This window comes from Lepidochelys kempii, chromosome 26 (genome assembly GCF_965140285.1).
Source record: "Lepidochelys kempii isolate rLepKem1 chromosome 26, rLepKem1.hap1, whole genome shotgun sequence".
Classification (NCBI taxonomy): domain Eukaryota; kingdom Metazoa; phylum Chordata; order Testudines; family Cheloniidae; genus Lepidochelys; species Lepidochelys kempii.
Window position 1 is genome coordinate 7,557,496 of NC_136405.1, and position 18,785 is coordinate 7,576,280.

The 18,785-nt window shown below is 44.6% G+C and overlaps 2 protein-coding genes across 5 annotated transcripts in view; one reads left to right on the forward strand and one right to left on the reverse strand.

Moving 5' to 3' along the window:
* Positions 1–11,655, forward strand: part of DOCK5 (dedicator of cytokinesis 5) — a 139,245-nt gene extending 127,590 nt beyond the window's left edge. For 2 of the 3 annotated variants that reach the window (XM_073325314.2, XM_073325315.2), the window contains 3 exons: positions 247–385; positions 2,324–2,439; positions 4,538–11,655. In XM_073325314.2, coding sequence (XP_073181415.1) covers positions 247–385; positions 2,324–2,439; positions 4,538–4,639 — 357 coding nt within the window. In that variant the 3' untranslated portion in view covers positions 4,640–11,655. Of the gene's footprint in view, positions 1–246; positions 386–2,323; positions 2,440–4,537 lie in introns of those variants that run through there. The other variant, XM_073325317.1, reaches the window with a different exon arrangement.
* Positions 5,749–18,724, reverse strand: GNRH1 (gonadotropin releasing hormone 1). Of its 2 annotated transcripts, none has more exons than XR_012156326.2 (4): positions 17,112–18,724; positions 16,424–16,565; positions 14,513–14,932; positions 5,749–12,071 (listed from the first exon to the last, which is right to left on the reverse strand). XR_012156326.2 is itself a non-coding variant. In XM_073325326.2 (4 exons), exons 1-4 carry the CDS (start codon positions 17,189–17,191, stop codon positions 12,034–12,036), a joined length of 360 nt encoding a protein of 119 aa, XP_073181427.1. In that variant the 5' UTR covers positions 17,192–18,724; the 3' UTR covers positions 5,749–12,033. The 2 variants fall into 2 exon arrangements, 1 of the variants encoding a protein (XP_073181427.1); XM_073325326.2 differs by having other exon boundaries at positions 5,749–12,075; positions 14,837–14,932.
* Between the last annotated feature and the right edge of the window lie 61 nt (positions 18,725–18,785).

An 18,785-nucleotide genomic window follows, 5' to 3' on the forward strand; every position in this document is an offset into this window, starting at 1 on the left:
TCCCCACTGAAAATTTGACCAGCAGTGCTAGCATCATATGTCATAGGAGTTACAGCACTCGCCTTTTGACATTGCTTCGCCAGTTCTGTGTTTGCACTCTTATGTTTCACCTAAATGCGCCTTTCTGTCTTGTACATGGCTCTTCTGGTACATGCTGATCCCTTCCTGACCGGTCTGGTTATTCCCTGCATGCGCAGCCACCTTGCCGACTTCAAACGGTTTTGTTTACTCTGTGTTTTCCCTCAGAGCACATCAGAAAAAGCACAGAGACCAAAGAGTCTTCAGTTAGGAGACGGCAGACTGACACTGCATCAGGCTTCCTCACTCCAGCAGTCAACCCCACTCAGCCCGCCCCCCATCACTCCGAAAACCCCAAGAACCCACAGTAAGTCCTATTGCACTGTAGTTTGCTTTCCACTTCCTTCTGGGCACTGTCTGTGGTAATAGAATATACCAGCGGTTCTCAAACTGTGGGTCAGGACCCCAAAGTGAGTCACGACCCCATTTTAATGGGGTCACCAGGGCTGGCATTAGACTTGCTAGGGCCAGGGCCAAAGCCAAATCCTGAGCCCCACTGCCCTGGGCCAAAGCCCAAGTCCCACTACCCGGAGTCAAAGCCAAAGCCCGAGGGCTTCAGACATGGGTGGCGGAGCTCAGGTTACAGGCCTCCTGCCTGGGGCAGAAGCCTTGGGCTTCAGTTTTGGCCACACCAGGCTTTGAAATTGGCTCCCCCGCCCAGGGCAGCAGGGCTCGAGTGGGCTCAGGCTTCAGTCCCCCGCATTCTGGGATCAGGTAGTAATTTTTGTTGTCAGAAGCCGGTCACAGTACAATGAAGTTTGAGAACCCCCTGGAATACAGGCAGTCCTCAGACTTACGACACAATTGGTTCCTGAAAATTGCGTCTTGTAAGTCGAAACATCAGCACTCGAACATCCACTCCACTGCAAGACCAAGCGTCGTAAAAGTCGAAACCAATTTTTGTTAAGTCAAATCAGGGTGTCAGTTCAGAAGCGTCGTAAGTCGAACGTCGTCAAGTCGAGAACTGCCTGCATACCATGTTTTAGTAGAGAGAGCCCAAGAGCTAATGACAGCTTCAGACCAGGGAAGAAAATCTGGTAGGAAAAAGTGTATTGAAAGAAACCCTGACTTTTACCATTTGCCTTATGGACTTTCTCTCTGTGTTACCAAAGGGGCTGAAATAACCCTTCTTAATTGTATGCAGCCCAATAAATTGAAATTAAACTTCTTCCATGAATAGTTATTTTTAACCTACTAGGCCAGACTTTTTTTCATCCAGGCTTTTCAATGAATGGTGTGAACGGATATTGTGAGCTAAATTTCCGAGTGAAACGCCAGTGCAGTTATTCGTGGGCACCTGGGGAACGAGAGACTGTCTCTGCAAATCAGGCTCTTTGTCTCTAGCGTGACAGAACATGTTCAATTTATAGGGCCTGCTGCTTTTTTCACTATAAATCAGAAGTGGCCCCAGTGAAGTCGGTGGGGTTAGCGAGAGCCGAATGAATCCAGGACACCTTTTTAACAGGTCTCTGGCTAAAGTCTTGGGCAAAACTTGCACTTTTTGCTGTAAATAAGTGAACTACAAATTCCAGCTGTCTGAATCGCCCAGCTCCATCTTGTGGCAAAACATTTTATCAGGAGACATAAATTGCTGCCGAAATCTCAGCTGGCAAATTAAAAACGTTTTACCTGTCGAAGAAGGATTTTATCTTAATAGGTAAGGAAAGTGAGACCCTTATGGAGTGCATCCCTTACATAGACAAATATGGGATTTGGTTGGTTCAGATGTAAGCTTTTAGGGTGTGGGTGTGCGGGCGTAAACTTGGTTTAAGTAGAGAAGCCAGATAATTTTCATTGTGATTAGTAGCAGGACTATTTCTTGGGACATTTTTTTTTTTTTTTGAAGTTTGGATACTTATTTACCCCATCAGAAGGAGTTAACTTCAAAGTGAATGCTGAGGTTAAAGCCTGAGTGGAAAGGAAACCCCTCTGAACATTTCAGATGTGATAATGGATTCAATTTTCTGTTCCCCCAGGCATGCCTTGTTCACATGGGTTTAGAATCACGTTACGAACATAGAAATCTTCCGGATCTTTTGAAGTTAGGGGAATTACAACTGGGATTTTTCTTTGACCCATCTGTTCAGGTTCATCTGCTAAAATGGTTGGGGACCTGTTAGTAGATTAAAACAAAACACAGGAATAATTTTCCCTTCAAAATTACATGTGGTCAATGCCATTTCCCTCCCACATCCCACCCTCAATTCAGTCTTCTTTGACTTAAGTATCTTTTTATTGTTTCTAGGTTTTCCCTCATTGCAGGCAGATGGATTGGCAACTGCTAACTTCCAGAGCACCCCACCTCCGCCTCCACCCAAGAGCAAACCCTATGAGAATAGCAACTCAAGGAACTCTTTGGAGGTAGGGAAATTGGAATGGACACTGGAACTTTCCCAGTTGCTCTCAGGGTGGTGCTACTTGAAACTTGTCTGATCCGTTTACTGGTTTGCTTCCTGAAACCATAAGAGAGCAAGACATTTTCCGCTTAATGGGAAAGCAATCTAGCCAGTCCCTTTCTTCAGCTGAAAAGAACGTGCTTTCCTTGCCTTGGCAAAATCTGCTGTATCCAATGTTTTGTGTGTTCTTGTTACTGAAAACACAAACTAACACGATGACCTGGGAGTTTAATAACTATAGTCAGGGTGTAAATATCACCGTACTCTCCACTACTGAAAAAAAGAAGAAACAGGGAGAACTTCCAGGCCAGGATTTTCAGAAATGACTAATGATTTCTGGGGGCCCAACTTTAGGACACTGGGAAGGAGCCTGATTTTCACTTTCTGAAAACCGAGGCCCCTGGTATTAAAACTATGGACCAAGATAATTTTCTGGTCTTCATAAGTCATCATCTCACTGTGGCATCATAATAGTATCTTCAATGTGTACGACTGTAGTGCCTTTTATTGGAAAGCATCTGACAGTGCTTTACAAGGCTAGCTAATATCCATACTAAGGATCCCGGAGTTGGAATTTGGCCAGTAATACTGAGTTTTTAATACCATTCTTTATTTAAAAAAAAAAATGGAAATGGGACATTTCGGCTGTGTCTACTGTATGAGCTGGGGTGGGCTTTCTGTGCCCACGTGCACATACTCACGCTCGCTCGATGCAGCCGCAGTAACGATAGTGCCGGCATAGCTGAGCTGTGCTGAATACGTACCCGGCACTTGGCACGAATCAGCCATGTCTTTGCCGCTGCTCGTGTAGAAGTAGCCTTAGAGGCCACGAGTGGATCTGGCCTCAGTTTTACACCGATTCCAAATGATGGCACCTCTCGCAGGGCTGGGACGTACCCCAGCATCATACTATGGGACTGTTTCAGTTCTGACCTACAGGGCCACCTATGCAATCCCCCAAAACACGTCCTGCTAGGGATGCCTTAGAGGTCTCCTCTGCAAATCCTGACCTGGTCTGACTTGACATAGCTTGAGACATGAGGCAGCGCTTCTGCGCAGGGTGGTCTGGCTGCAGGAAACATGCGAGCGCCGTGCATGTGCTGGGAGTTATTGTGCAAGAGGATTAATGAAGAGCTCCCTTTCCCTGAGCCTTATGAGAAAAAGGATTACTAACATGCTGTTGCTCACTACATTGTCACGGACCTTGGTTTGCAGCAACGGGACTGACTCAGAGGGCCGTAAGGAGAGACTGTAAAAGTATTTCACCAGAGGGTTTCTGCACATTGCTTTTTAAGTCATAAAGCCCCCACCTAACCCTTCCTTTATTATCTCTAAATAGTTTGAAATCCAGACAGTTTAGGTTGAGCAAGAGGAGACCACATGGCCTCTTGCTCACCCAACCTTCTTTCAGGTCTGTCTTATTCCAGATGTTTCCCTTAACAGCTCACGTGCATTGGTTAAAGTAGCTGAAGGGAAAAATCCAAAGCACCCAAGAGTGTAAATTTGTGCAAAACCAAGGGGCACTCTTTAAAATCCCGTTCCTTGTGCAGGAAGGGTGTGACTTTTGTACTGGAACTTGTGGCGTGATTCACTGATTCCTTGCACTGTGTGCAGTCATTTACAGGAGTGCAAAGAGATGTAAATGCTACCATTCTGACTGGGTAGCATTTTACACCCACTTGGCCCTCGCTGCACCTGTGCAAATGATCACACAAGTTGCAGCTCAATGGAAAATCAGGCCCGCGGTGTTACTCAGTGGAGTGCACCCATCAGGACGGGTGGTATTTCAAGGCTCCAGCACTGTAGTATTGTCCCCATTTTGCAGATGGGAAAACTGTGGCACACAGATTTGCTGAAACTCAGACAGCGAGTCAGAGGCAGAACCCAAATGTACTGGTTCCCAGACTTGTGTTCCATCGTCTGGTGCTGAGAAGTTCCGTTTGGAGTGGAATTGGAGGATTTGATCCTGAAATAAATAGCCCGGACTGCAGCACCATCTAGACGTCTGTTGCCTGGTAGAGCAGAACTTCTCACCCCTATGGTTATGTGTTTTATCTTCCCAGGTTGCCCCACCACTGCCCAGCAGACGTGAAGTCAAACCTCCCCCTCCGCCTCCGAAAGCAAGAAAGTCCAGCGTCGTCTCTTCGGAGCAGGGATTACAATAAGGATTCCCTCTGCGTACCCTCTAACGCCTTGAGTGAAATGGGCTGCTTTTCTGTTTCTGACACTCTGGCTCTTTCCAGCCCTAAAGACTGGTGATCCCATCTTCCATTCCCTTCCCTGGGAGTTTTCCCCAGGTAATTCCAAAATAAGCCACTTGAACTGTATATACTTTGCATTCCCAATCCTCTGATTTTCCTTGCACACATTAAGCCCTATGGGGAACTCTGTGAGCTTTAAAATGGAGGCAGTGTTACCAGAAATCTGAGACTCGTACCCCAAAAGGGCTTGTCTGTACTGGTGGTCGTTGCACAAGTGTAACGGCGTCAGTGCAAACCCCTTGTGCAGAGTTGCCCCGTTGGTGTAAAAAAGGATTTGCAGCAGCACTTAAACCGAGGCAAGCCAGGTCCATACAAAACACTTCTTACACTGCCCCAGCATGTTTGCATTACCGGTTGATACCTATGCAGCCCCACTGGTGGGGCGGAGGGTCAAGTGGGAGTAAGGGTGTCCTGATTTGCATGGAATGGACCAGATTACAGTCATTTCCATCTGTGAAATGCAGCCCTGGGAGACGACGGATCCTAACATGTGATGTTCCTCCTCAATTCAAGCGGCCTCATGAGGTTCTGAGTGTGTCTTGAGACCTGCTGGGAGCAAAAATGAACATCACCTGCAGGACCCCAATGTCTCTGCTGGTCACCCCATGTATTAAAGGTGAGGGCAGGTTGCTCACACTTGGGCCAACAATGGTGGTAGCGCACTCCCAATGGAGAGTTTGGGTTCACCAACACTGCCTCAGACCTTTGCTTTTGATTCTTGTTTGAATACCGCAAAGCAGTTGATGCTCCGCTTGTGTTATCCCATCTGCTCAGCCTGTGTGCCCTCGGGACACACTACACTACGACATCCCCCCCTTTTTTTTTTTTAAATAATTGAACAATGGTGCAAAAAAGTCCTCTCTCCTGTGGTACTCGTTGCTTTAGCATTAACAGGTTGCAGTTATCAGCATGGGCTGCTCATCAAGAGGACAGAGATTATGTCTCCATTGTGAGGAAAGACCCACGCCGTGGCCGCAGCTGGCCCGGATCAGCTGACTGAAGCTCCCGGGGCTTGGGCTGCGGGGCTATAAGATAACAGTACAGAGGTTCAGGCTGGGGCTGGAGCCTGGGCTCTGGGGGACCCCACGAGTGGGGAGGGTCTCGGAACCCGGACTCCCAAGCATCTACACTGTTGACGTTAGCAAGTGTGAAAAATCAGCACACTTTTTTTTTCGGGGATGGGGGTGGGGGGTTAGTTGTGTATATAAGACAAAGTCCCTGATATCAGGACGTTTGGTCACCCTAGTTGACCTAGGCTCTGAGACTTGGTTTTTATCACAGTATAGATGTACATCTGAATCTCGTAACCCAAGCTCAATAACCATTAGCTTTTCAAGTCCCAGTTGAACTCTTGGCCGACAACCTTCCAATCCATGCACTCACAAACACACCCCCTTACTGTACCCTGTTGTTGCAACTCTCCTTGTGCCTTTTGTCTGGGAGCTTCCATTGTGTTCTGCACACAAAACGCTTGGCCTAACTTTTAACAATCACTAAACTCAAATGAGTCGCACCTAGGCCTGAGAGGGACGTGAAAGACTGGGCCGTTCACCCTGAAGTTTCTGGTTTCTTGGGTTGCTCCGGTTCCTTGTGGGCTGTGTTTGGTGAATTTGACAATTATGCTGTTCAGGGATATTTTATGGAATTGGTTCTAATTCTTCTCTCTTAATTAGTTATTCCTTTCTTCTGTTGTTTTCAGTGGATGGCAGCAGCATTCTGTTTAATAAGTTTTCACTGCCTGATAGTCTAAATTTTCCCTTCTATAACTTCATTCCATTACTCCTATTTATACTGCCACTTGCCACCCTAAATAATTCCTTCCTCTGCTTGGTGTCAATATCCTTCAAAAGCATGTAGACCAGTTTTGCGGTCCTTCCCTCAGGGTGTGATCCAGAGACCGCTGGAGTCTATGGGCATCTTTCTGTTGAATTTGGCGGGCTTTGGATCAGGCCCTTCGTCATCACTTGTCCCAATAGGTAGGTCATTATCATAACTCTTGTAATCTTGTTTCATAAATCAGTCTCTCCAGCACCCTGCTCATTTTCATCGCTCTGAACGCTGTCCATATTTTTCTGGTCACATGATGATCTGAATAGCTGAGGTCAATTTTAAAATGTGTGCTTGTTCTTTTTAGCTCTGCAAAACAAATGAAAGAACTAGGTGGACTATATTCTGCATTCCCTTTCTCTGTCTCGGCTTGTATATTATGATTATCACCCAAGTATCTTAAGGTATGTCTACACTACAATAAAAAGTCCATGGCACCGAGACTCAAAACCCGGGTCAGTTGACATGACCTCCCAGGACTTGGGCTGCAGGGCTAAAAATATCAGTGCAGATGTTTGGGCTGGGAATGTAGCCCGAGCCCAGACTTTGAGGTCCTCCCCACTGTGGGGTCTCAAAGCCTGGACTCCAGATCGAGCCCAGTCATCTACGCTGAAATTTTATAGCCCCACAGCCCGAGCCCAAGTCAGCTGATGCAGCCATGCCCTGAGTCTTTACTGCAATGTAAACATACTCTGTGTGACTGGATCAAAAACCCTTCTGCTAAGTTCTGATTGCTGAATCCTTATGCCTCTCGTGATGATTTTGGTTCAGCCCTGTCCTAGCAATGGATCCACCTGCAAATGTGGTGGCAATTCAGATCTGGAGCCAAACTTTGCAAGTGGAGCAGAGCTTTGGTTCGGGACCATCTCTAATTAGAAGGCCAGATCCTCCAGTGGTTTAAATCATATAGAGCCACTGAAAACACTGCTGAGGATGTGGCCTGCAATATTCAAAACATTTATCATATTTTTAACATAGGCCATTTCAACATAATTTCTCTTGCTATTGCTATACAAACTAGTTTCATTACCTCATTGAAAAACAAAAGGCCTTTAAGCCTTAGTAAAACACTGTCCAATAGTATAGCAATCTTATTGTAATTATTTTTATTCAGACTGGAACTATCCGATCTTCTGTAATATGTTTCTTTGGTGTCTGTTTGGATGAAAACAGAAACCTGCAGAAACTGCATTCACTGTGCTGCCCGTATGGCTCCCTAAACAGATTGCATTCATTAAAGGCTCATATCAGATTCACATCACAAAATAAGTTGGAGACATTTTAGAAGTCACACTGCAGTCACATCACATATGCCTACAGCTGTGTTTGCTATAGTGCACACACAACTGTCTTTTGGGCAGCTGCCTTCTCCAGGGAAAGCTTTGAAAACCTTTCTGAACATCTTGACCATATTCCACCCCTGCCTCCAATCCCCAGGGCATCATAGAGATTGTCAGTTCCACATTACATTCTTGGACACAGACATTGCTTGACTTGAAAACCTCAGGGTTTTCTTTTTTTGTTCCTCCCCCCGCCCCGACTTTTCCTGCCATCCCTGATACACGCGCACACAAAATCCTGAAATCCTTACTCAAAACCCTCACTGAAGTCCATAAGAATTTTGTCTGAGCGAGGATTGTAGGGTCTGGTACAAGTGAATAGCGTGCGTGCATATTTCACCTTGTCTTAATTGTCACTTTTCCAGTCCTCCACCGATCAGTCAGTATCAGCCACATACTTACTTAATTTCCTTGCAAAAGAGGGAATATTCCGAGCACAAAATGGATGTCATGGTACATTTCCTCTCGCTCTTTATATCAGGCAGAAAGCATGAATGTTTGCAAGAACTACAGCAAGTGGCTTTTCCCACCATAAGTAAGAGAGCTAGGCAGGGATATTGCAGTACTGTCTGGTTCATCTCTAGTTTTATTTCTCTGTGTTTTGATCTACTCCATTAGCCTGGTATATTTTGGATGCTTGCCAACTGTATGTAAGAGGAGAAATGGGCCTGATCAAAAAGCCCAGATTTGAACAACCCTCAAATTTGGAAAGAACTGTGCAGCCTTAACTCTAGAATGAGCCAAACTCAAAACCTCAATCCAGACACCCCCGAACTTTGGATCCAAATCTGACCTCTAGCAACATTTCCTCCTTCCACCTCTGTTTTAAATTCCTGTTCTTTCCCATTTTTCAGCCTTGGTACGGAGAGGATTGATGGACAAAGTACCTGGTATGTAAGGGGTTAAAACTCTGCCATCCAGAGAGAGCTGCTAACTGTTAGGATTGTCAGCAGTTACTTTCCCTCCTGCTTGTTGTAACTCAACAGTACTAAAACCCGAGTTACCAAGCACCAAGCGGCTAAACTAATCACCTAAGGCTAACACAGACAGGAGAGCTGTAGGAAGCTCTGTCTATTGACTCTGAACTTCAAGAAGCTTCAAGCTTTTGTTGTTGTTGTTGTTTTGTGGAGCTGTGGCTGATACAAGCCACATTTTGATTCTTGGCCTTCATTATGGGTTGAGCTCTTAAACAGGTTGTTCCCTGGCACCAACTTGCCTGACAACTTCCTTACGGTTTGCCTTGATGTGTTGGCTGCACAATTCAGGCTTTGCTTCTTGATGGCGTGTCGTCTGGCCAGTTTGAGATTGTTTAGACCTCACTTCTACAGGAGGGGGACAGGGCAGCTGGTGCATAAGGAGGATGCGGAGGATTTGAGGTACTGTGTATTTCCTTCATCTTTAAACTCTCACTTGAGGATGGGGGCCAATAGTTGGGGGAGGTTTTTTTTGCCATGTCTTCAATCTGTCTCTAACTTGTGTTAGCCTCTCCTACTCCCTTTCTTCTCATTGGGTGGAAAACATGCTCACGAATGGAAGTTTGTTTCCTTAGAGGTGTATTGCTGACTGGGCTCAAGGGGTCAGATCCTCAGCTGGTATAATTCAGATTGTTTCTATTGAAGACAAGGGGCAAAATTTTCAAGTATCAAAGTGATTTAGGAGCCTTGTTCCCATTTTCAGAAGAGACAGAGGTGCTTAACTGCCAGATTTTTAAAGGTATTTAGGCATCTAAGGATTAAATCTGTGGGAGCTTGGCATTTCTGAAAATCCCACAAGATACCTATCTGCATCATTCGGCTCCTAAATAGCTTTGAAAATCTGGCCCTCAGAAACCTAAGTTTCATGGAAAGTAAATGGGACTTAGGCACCTAAATTCATTTTGATAAGGGGAGTTAGGCTTCTAAATTCTTGGAATGCTTTTGAAAATTTTACCCAGTCTCGCCCAAGGATGACAAAAAAACAAGTCCCACCATGATATAATCAGTCCACGGCAGAAATGAAAGCTTACTTCTGTGCTGACCGTAAGGTTAAAAAACCCAAACCTGGAAACCAAAAATCCAGTCTGCATTGAAATATATACGTAATCTCACTTCCTAACTACGCTGTTCAAAATGAGTGTTAGGTTTCGAGTCCCAGAACCTTTTAAATCCCGACTGACAGTTTTCCTAAAAGATCTGCTTTAGTTCGGACAAGAATTATTTTAGGGAAGTTCCCTGGCGTGCATTATACAGGAGGTCCGACTAGATGATCACAATGGTCCCTTCTGGCCTTGCTAGTCTATTCACATTTTTTCCACTGAGAAATTTGTGTGACCCTTGCTTTTTGGGTGCTTTTTAATTAAAATTTGTAATGCCAGGATAAATTTGATTTAAAATATTACAGGTTCTTATCCATGCCTGGGGGAGAAATGGGCACTTTTCCCTTTCAGTGGATTATTAGATTAGGAAAGGAGGTTGACTCAAGTGAAAAGTGTTCTGGGCGGAGCAGTGGCAGACAATGCAGCCGTGCCTATCGAGAAGGAGTGGAAAATTTGCATCTAATAAACTTTCCTACTTTGTGCCAGCCAGCATACCTTCCACAAATGAACCGTGAGTTAGACTTGTAGTGATAATGTAGGATTCATTGCTCCAGACTTACTGTCCTTATTTATTTTTATAATTGTAAATGGTAATATGAAAAAGACTGATATGTCTGTAATTTAACTGTAATGTTTTGGGGGGGGGGGGTAGTGAAAACATTCCTGACTGTTTCAATCCCAGCTGTTTGTTAAAAGCTGTTCTATCATATATATGTCGCTGTTTTCATTTCCAGCAACAGCTGTAGACCAAACTATGTAAATGCCCCGCAAGAACCTCCGTCTAAGATTCCAGGGGAACCTGAAAACACCTGAGTAGCATGGTCAAACTGATCTCCTGACATTAAAGGGAGTGACTTTCAAATGCACATGCCCAGTGTTGGCCTAACTCGGGCCAGGTTTACACTACACACTTCAGTGTAACTAGGTCGCTCAGGGGTGTGAAAAATCCACACCCCTGAGCAATGAAGTTATATGGACCACATAGACAGCACTATGTCAGCAGGGGAGTTTCTCCTGCCAACGTAGCTACCACCTCTGGCAGAGGTGGAGTAACTAAGCTGATGCGTGAGCTCTCTCCTGTTGGCTTAGAACATCTTCACAGTGCCACAGAGGTGTAGCTGCACTGTTTGTAGTATAGACTGGCCCTCAGCTTCCACTGTGTCCCACTAGTGTAATAGCCTAATGAGAACTGAGTTGAGATCATCATGCCACATACCGTTAACATATACAGATGATGTTGGCCTGATCTGTCTCCCTGTATGTGTTACTTAATGATATTGGTATTTTGACCATTTAATACCAGCAGTAGGGGATATGTTCCTCTTGAATGCTGGGGAAACTTACTTTTATGTTGCGGCATAACATGACCAGGTTGATTCCTTGGAGGTACTTGACTTGATTATTTAAGTTTTTAAAACCACTGTGGGCTGCAAGTAGCTTCATATCCCCCTGCAGCTGACTCACCCATACACACAGCTTTTCAACTGGTTCTGAAGACAGGGCCAGAGCCAAGCTTTGGAAAAGGGATTCTGTGCCTCTGATTAAATAGCATATTATTTACTGAGACTGTAAAGCAAGGTGTACAAATGTACATGTTTGGAAAACAGTGTGTTTACTGTTGTAAAGTTTGTAAATATTTTTTTAAATAAATGTAGATTGAGCAAACTGGGGAAAAAACACCCTAAATGTCTTCCATGCATGGACTTGTGAAATTGTGTGTTGTTTAATAGTAGGTAACTTAGATGTATTACACTAACGTCCAGAGGCCCCAACAAACATAACGGGCTCATTTTGCAAGAGACTCTACATGTGAAAAGTCACACAGCAGGTCAGTGGCAAGTAGTATCCAAGTCTCTTGTAGCCCAGTCCATTGCCCCAAGCGGTCATTTATCTTATACTCCACCCAAAATTTTTTTCCCAACATCTCAGTGTGGTTTTTGTATTTGAACATTTATACACATGACACTGTAATCTAAACAGAGGTCAGACCTTAAAGTTAAATCATTGCTTTGAAATGTTACAGTAACTGGTCCTTTATTCCATTTGCCTTCATGAATTCAGATCTTCTTTTGCTCCGCTTCTCCTTCAATCAGACCTGCCTGTAACACACATTGTATAATTTGATATTTTAAAAAAAAAAAAAAAGGAAAAAATTACTTGGTTTAGAATTTTAAGGCCAGGTGCCATACTAAAATATATTCTGCATGGAGGGTCTCTGTCAGGAAGAGGGCTAGAACCACACAAATCTCAACTAAGCAGATCTCTGCCACCTGCTCAGGTTGGTGAGAGTGCAGTACACCATACCTTACATTTATAATAGTTTCTTTCATCCCACTCCTACATCTAGCACAGGGGTTCTCAAAGTGGGGGTTGGGACTCTCTGGGGGTGGCAAGGGGTCAGCCTCCACCCCAAACCCTGCTTTACCTCCAGCATTTATAATGGTGTTTAATATATTGAAGTGTTTTTCCTTTAGAACGGGGGGTCGCGCTATGTGAAAGGCGTCACCAGTACAAAAGTTTGAGAACCACTAATCTAGCAGTTTGCCCACCCCTGAAATGCAACACAGACTATTTAACACTGAATAGCAACAGCAGTTTAGGACAAGTAGCGAAGAAATGTCATTTGAAATATCAATATGTTAAGTGTCCCTCTACAAATTTAGCCTTTGACCAGACTACCAGAGCTAAAATCTTACTTTCTGCGACGCGTATCTCTGGCCTGTCACAGCACCGCTTCCTGCAGTATCTAGTCTGCCATTCAGGTACTGATCTACCTTGCCCCGTCTATTATTCTTGTAGCCTGAGATTCTATTGATATAGTCTAGGGAACTATACTGTCTTTCTCCCAAACTAGAATAGATAAGTACTTTATAGGGCTCCCATTACTAAGGTATGCAAGCACCTGACAAGCTTTAAGGTATTTATCCTCAACTCCCCTGGGAGGTAGGAAAATGTGGTTATCCCTGTTTTACAAAGACACTGAGTCCCAGCTTTTTAAGGTATATAGGTGCTTTCAAAAGAGCTTACATGTCTAATTCCTATTGAAAATCCCACTAGGTGCCTGGCTGCTTCCACAGGGCCAGATTTTAAAGGAATTTAGGCACTGAAATGGCTTGCCAAAGCTCTCATAGGAAGTGTGGCTGAGCATGGAGTTGAATCCCATTCTGATTCTCGTGCTAACCCACAAACCACTGGCCTATCCTTCCGTCTCACTCTGTTCTGTAAATATAGGATCTAGAGGATAAAGTCTGGTATCAATGCAACTAATTAACAGCCTCAGAAGTCAACGATTGAATTGCATAGAGCAGTGGTCTGGAAACATTTTATCTTGCACGCCCCCCACTTACCCCTGTCCGTACCCTCCCCCTACTCTTTGGGGACCTCTGGCAAAGAGATTGCTCTACCCTTTAGCCTATAGGTGTATTTCCTCTGGGAAACCATTGAGATTAGCCTCCTTGAGACCTGAAATTGAGATTAGCCTCCCATCTGTCTCTCTCTCCCTCCCCCCGACACACTCATTTTTGTGTGAATCACCTTACTTTCCACTAGCTGGTTGCAAAACATCCCTTTAGCAACTGCAACAATTGGTTACATGGAAAAGTTATAGAGGGGAGAGATTGAATGTCACTTGTGTCATTCAGCGGCTGGAAAGGAGGAGCCAGCGCCAAATGAGCAGCCAGCTCACTGCAGACCGTAGCAAGTGAGCTGTGGACAAGTGGTAGTCCGCTGGCCACAGCGTGTATGACGCATACCAGAGGAGAAGCAGATACATAATTCTTGAGCTTCTGCATTAAACCCTTCTTTCATCATACCATGTAAGATTGCAAAGATATTTTAAAAGTAATTTGGGGTTGGCAAACCTGAAAATCCAATTAGTGAGCCTTCACCTATGAGAAAGAAAGGAAAGTACTTCCTCCTAAATGGGTAAGAAGCATTCAGATGACTCACTGGCTGCTCTTTCCGCTTCCCCAATAAAGGTTTTCACAGGAGAAAGATCCTTGTGTTAATATTTCCAGAAATCATTATTCATTATTTGTATTGGAGTAGAGGCCAGGAGGCCCAGCCATAGGCCAGGACCCCATTGTGCTAGGTACTATAAAAAAAATCCCTGCCCTGAAGAGTTCACAATTTAAGTAATTTGAACATACAGTTCCCATTTGAAGTCAAAGCTTACTTATGTACACTGCTGCAAAGTCAGAGTTTGGCCCCTATGTTCTGCGAACCGCTGAGCACTGCAACTTTCCAGGGCCGTCTCCTAGCTGAGGTTTGCATTTGTTCAGTCAGTTGATTGAAGGAAAGAGTTAGTGGGTAAATGGGAAGGCCAAGATTTTCAAACAGGACTAGTGATTTTGATTGCCTCAGTATTTAGGTGCTTTTCCTGAGACATCTCAAAAGGCTCTGATTTTCAGACAGTGCTGAGCATCTGTCCTATTTAAAGTACCGGTTGGACACATGAAAACGAGGCCCAGAAAACCCCTTGTGATGTCTGAAAACCTTTGCCCAAAATTCTAGGTTGGACACTAGACTTCTCTGCACTTGCCTGTCGGGGCTCTGCTGGTCTGTTCATGAACGTTCTGCTATTTTTCCTTTGCAGCTTGTACCGGAATAGACACTCTGCAGTGAGTGCACATTAGAGGGAGCAGCATCCATATGGCCTGATCCTTCAGCTGGCAGAGTTACTCTGTGGGATTAACAAACTATGAATGCTGCATAGAATTAGGATGAGGGTAAAATTTATCTGACTTTTGATTTTATTTTCTCAGTTGGTGCAGAGGCAGAACCAGCATTGCTAAGCACCAACACCCCCCACCAAAAATGGTCCTTTGAGTTTCCATCATAATAAATCAAAGCTTTACTTACCAGAGCTCCCTTCAGACCACCAAGCATGGAGCGCTGATGTGGGCCAGTGCATTCAAAATGCTGCAGTTCATCTATTTTTTCCATTTCACTGGCAAGCTGAATTAGAAGAGGATACAAGTCTCATGGACAGAGAATCTTCTGCTAAAGGCCTACACTACTATGCTAGATGGACATGCTTTTCTACTTCAAATTCACCATTCTCCCTCCCACTACAGATAACCAGTATTATCCCACTTTTGTTATGGTACGTTTCAGAAATGCTCCGGAAAGTATAGATGAATCACAGAAGTTAGAAAGTGCCAACAAATGGAAATGGCGGACAAAGGCTTTCAGCTCTGGTTACTAGTTTGAATCCAAGTGAATGGCCAACATGTGACTGTAGCAGGGCAGTTACCCCACTCCCGAGAGAAAAGGCTCAGCTGATTGGGGAAGCAGCCCCACCTGGCCCTGTTATAAGGGCTCAGGGAGGAGCTAGGTCCCTCTCTTGAGCTGTGGAGAGAGACGGATCTAGCTGCTGGGGAGAAAACAATACCTGGAGCGGAGCGGAGCAGAGCAGAGCTGGGGCACTCCAGCCAGGCCACTCCCCAGGCTGAGGACTTGGTAAAGGCCTATGCAGGTACGGGGCTGGAAGGTGCAGCCCAGAGATAGGCAGAGGCAGCTGGTCCGACCTCCTTGCCAACGATGAGTGGCCATGACACACTACAGTTTGCCCCAGTGAGCGGGGGCCAGACGATGACTGGCAGTAGCCACTGAGGCAAGGAGGGGCTAGAGGGTTGAGGGTTCCCCTGGGAGGGGAGACCCAGACTGTGGGTTACTGCTGGTGGCAGAACCCCGAGCTAAAGGGGCACCGGGGTGTGAGAGGGACACGGAGCCAGTAGCAGGCGAGATACCAGCCTGCAGAAGGCGCTCCATACGCTGGAAAAGAGCTAATTCCCAGACGACTGGCAGGAGGCGCCGCACTGGCGAGGCTTCACTTCGCTACAGTGACCAGTTGCCAGTGGGCAGCTGTTCCTTGTCCTCCCTGAGCTCAAGTGGAGCGAGCGTTGCCATCACAAAATAGCTGACTGGAATCTTAGCTGACAAAATAGCAGAGAAGTTACGGACTGGCTGAAACTAGAAACTCTCGTTCTTAGAGGCGTTCCCTCCCATCAAACATGAGATGTTCCGATTTTAAAATAAAACACACAGCAGTGCTTAGACAGACAGGGGAAGCTGCCACTGTCTCTCTTCTGTTGCTAGAACTGGGTCTCCAGGGCTGTCAAGCTGGCCTCTTTCACTAAAATGAAAATTTTCCAAAAAGTTTTTAAAAATGTATTAGATGTCTGCACTGCAATTATCCACCCACAGCTGGCCAGCAGGAGCTGGCTGGGGCTCAGGGCTATGCAACTGCAATGTAGACAGCTGGGTTCAGGTGTCTATACTGCAGTTTTATAGCCCACAATCCTTCAGCTGACGGGAATCCATGGGGATTAATTGCAGTGTAGACATACCTTTAGATTCTCAGGCTGCTATTCTGCTCTCATCCCCCGGAGGGCATGTGAGGAAAGGTACACTGAATAAAGTGTCATTTTAAAACCAAGAACCTACCTCTTGGAATGATTCTACCAGATTTTCAGCATCTCGCTTTCCTCCTGGTTGCAGGCCATAAGACCAGTGTTGAGCCAAGCAAATCTCCACAGACAGAATAAACAGGAGGAAACTTACAAAGAGCTTCATGGTCTTCTCCATTCTACCAGAAAGCAAAATATAAAGGCAAAAATAGTACAGGGACTGAACAAAGATGGGGGAGTGGGGTACTCTATAAAAAGACAAATTGCACCTATACTTGCAAACAGCTGCTGAGAATCCATGGGTCACAAATCCCCCCACCCACCCCATACCCGATTATTCAATAATCAGTTTAGTATATTGGGGTTATGGCTCAATTCTTTTACTACAAAACCATGACCATATTTGTATTTCTGAAATGCACCTGAAATCCAGCTGTAGCTCAAGCGTATTTCTAAAAGATCTGGATGTGCTCAACTCCAGGATTAAGGGTTAGCCCGTTATAAAGAGAAGGGCCATCTGCACAATTTGGACACCTCCCCAGAGTTTCAGGAGCGTCTAGATCCCAGGGTTTTGGTGCAGGCTATTGCAACTGATCCATTCAATTTAATCAGTTCCTCTTCTAATACCTCACTCCTTGAAGAATGCCCTGCAGTCTTTCCCAGTCAAGCATCTAGGCACACTGAGTGTGCAAAATGCAATGCATGGTCTGGTTCAAGTACATTACCTTCTCGATGAGAGGAGCTGCTGAATGAATAATTCCAGCTCTGCTTCTTCAGAGAATATCCTACCTGTTGGACCTGTCATCTTGCTTTTTATATACACGTATCTTCTCCTAATACTGAAGCTTTCCCTGCAGGTGACAATTTAATGGTCTCATGTGGACTGTAATTTTGTTCTTAAATTTGCTATAGCGTACCAGAAGTGAAGCATGTAATTGGCACACCCCGGGTGTAGCTATTAAATTCAGCTGAGTGTTGTCACTAAGAGCCATAAACAGTCTTTCTTTTAAGAAGCCAGAAATCGGAGGTTCCCTAGGGAAAATCCTCATTTTTCTTTTCAATGGCTCTTAATTATTTTAAGTAGAAAGTACATCCTGGGTAAGTTTGGAATTGTTGAGATGCAACCAGTACTGTGTGCAACAATTTAAATGTACAAGGAATTCAGTTCGTTAAACGCCAAGCATCTCTGTACATCAGACCTCAAGGGCCACATTTTACAAAGCGCTCAGCTTCCATTTAGGCACCAAAACAAGCAGGCAGATTTGCAAAAATGCTCAGTACGTTGAATGCCCATTGGGTGCTGAGATACTTTGAAACTGTAGTCAATATGTTTAAGTGTTTTGAGATTCTTGGTTCTATAAAGCTGAAAGTATAATTTGGATGATGCAGTAGACAACTATATTACTGAGATTGGGGCATGGGCTGTCTTTTCGTTGTGTGTTTGTACAGCATTTACAACCATGGGGTGCTAGTCCAGGACTTGGGGCTCCTAGGTACTACTGCAACAACAAACTATATTGATGCCTTTAAGCAGTGACCTATACACCTTTTGGAGCTGAAAGGTATCGCAGACTATAAATATGCTGATAGGCGCCAATAACAAGGGGTTAAACTCAAACTTTGCTGCAAAAATCTGAATTTTTATCCAGCTGTTTGCTCCCATGCTCCCCACTGTGCATGTAAGTAGTGAAATACCCAAGCCCTCGTTTTTAGTAGCCCATTCACAGTCCTCCTCTCCCCTTTCAGATTAACGGATTAAGAAGTAATTTGATAAAGATTAAAGTATTTTAAGGAGGATTTAGTTACTTTGGGAAAAGAGCAATTTTCTCTCCTAATGTAACATCTCAACAGGAAGGGCTAACACACGACTCCTGCTGATACAACTAATCAAGCTGTTAAAATGGTTTAGTAAGTGAAATAATACCTAGAGGTAAGTTACAGAACATAGGAAAGGACTTGCATAGTTTTTGTTTATTTCTTGTATTTTAGAAGTCAAAACCTTTCCTCAAATCAACAACAGATAGGCTTTGCAGACACACACGGCCAGATTTCCAACTGCCCCGCAAACACAACTGGAACCAGATTTTCAAAAGGGGCTTCAGGACCTACCAGTTCCCATTGTGATCCAGTGGCCAGGTGCTGAACTCTCTTGAAAAACCTGGCTCTCAATTATGATGCCTAAAAGGGAACTTAGCTCTTTTGAAAGTCTGCTCTGCATTTTTCAACGTCTGGTCATTAACGCTTTTAGTACACAAAACATAATTTGCCTTTCACTTGCAAGTCAGACTTTTTCCAGCTTATATTTTCCTTGGTCCACCTAAATAAGAGTCATATACGTTGCGGCAAAGCATTTTAAATGTCTTGTATTTTCACAACCTTTACTCAATTAAAAAAACAAG

Bases quoted from the DNA above. Each gene is read 5' to 3' on its own strand.
- GNRH1 (XM_073325326.2), bottom strand. From the start codon at position 17,191: ATGACAGGTCCAACAGGTAGGATATTCTCTGAAGAAGCAGAGCTGGAA. The intron at 14,933-16,423 runs GTAGGTTCTTGG...CTTCTAATTCAG, and splicing joins TGGTAGAATCATTCCAAGAG to CTTGCCAGTGAAATGGAAAA. The intron at 12,076-14,836 runs GTAAGTAAAGCT...TGTGTGTTACAG, and splicing joins GTGGTCTGAAGGGAGCTCTG to GCAGGTCTGATTGAAGGAGA.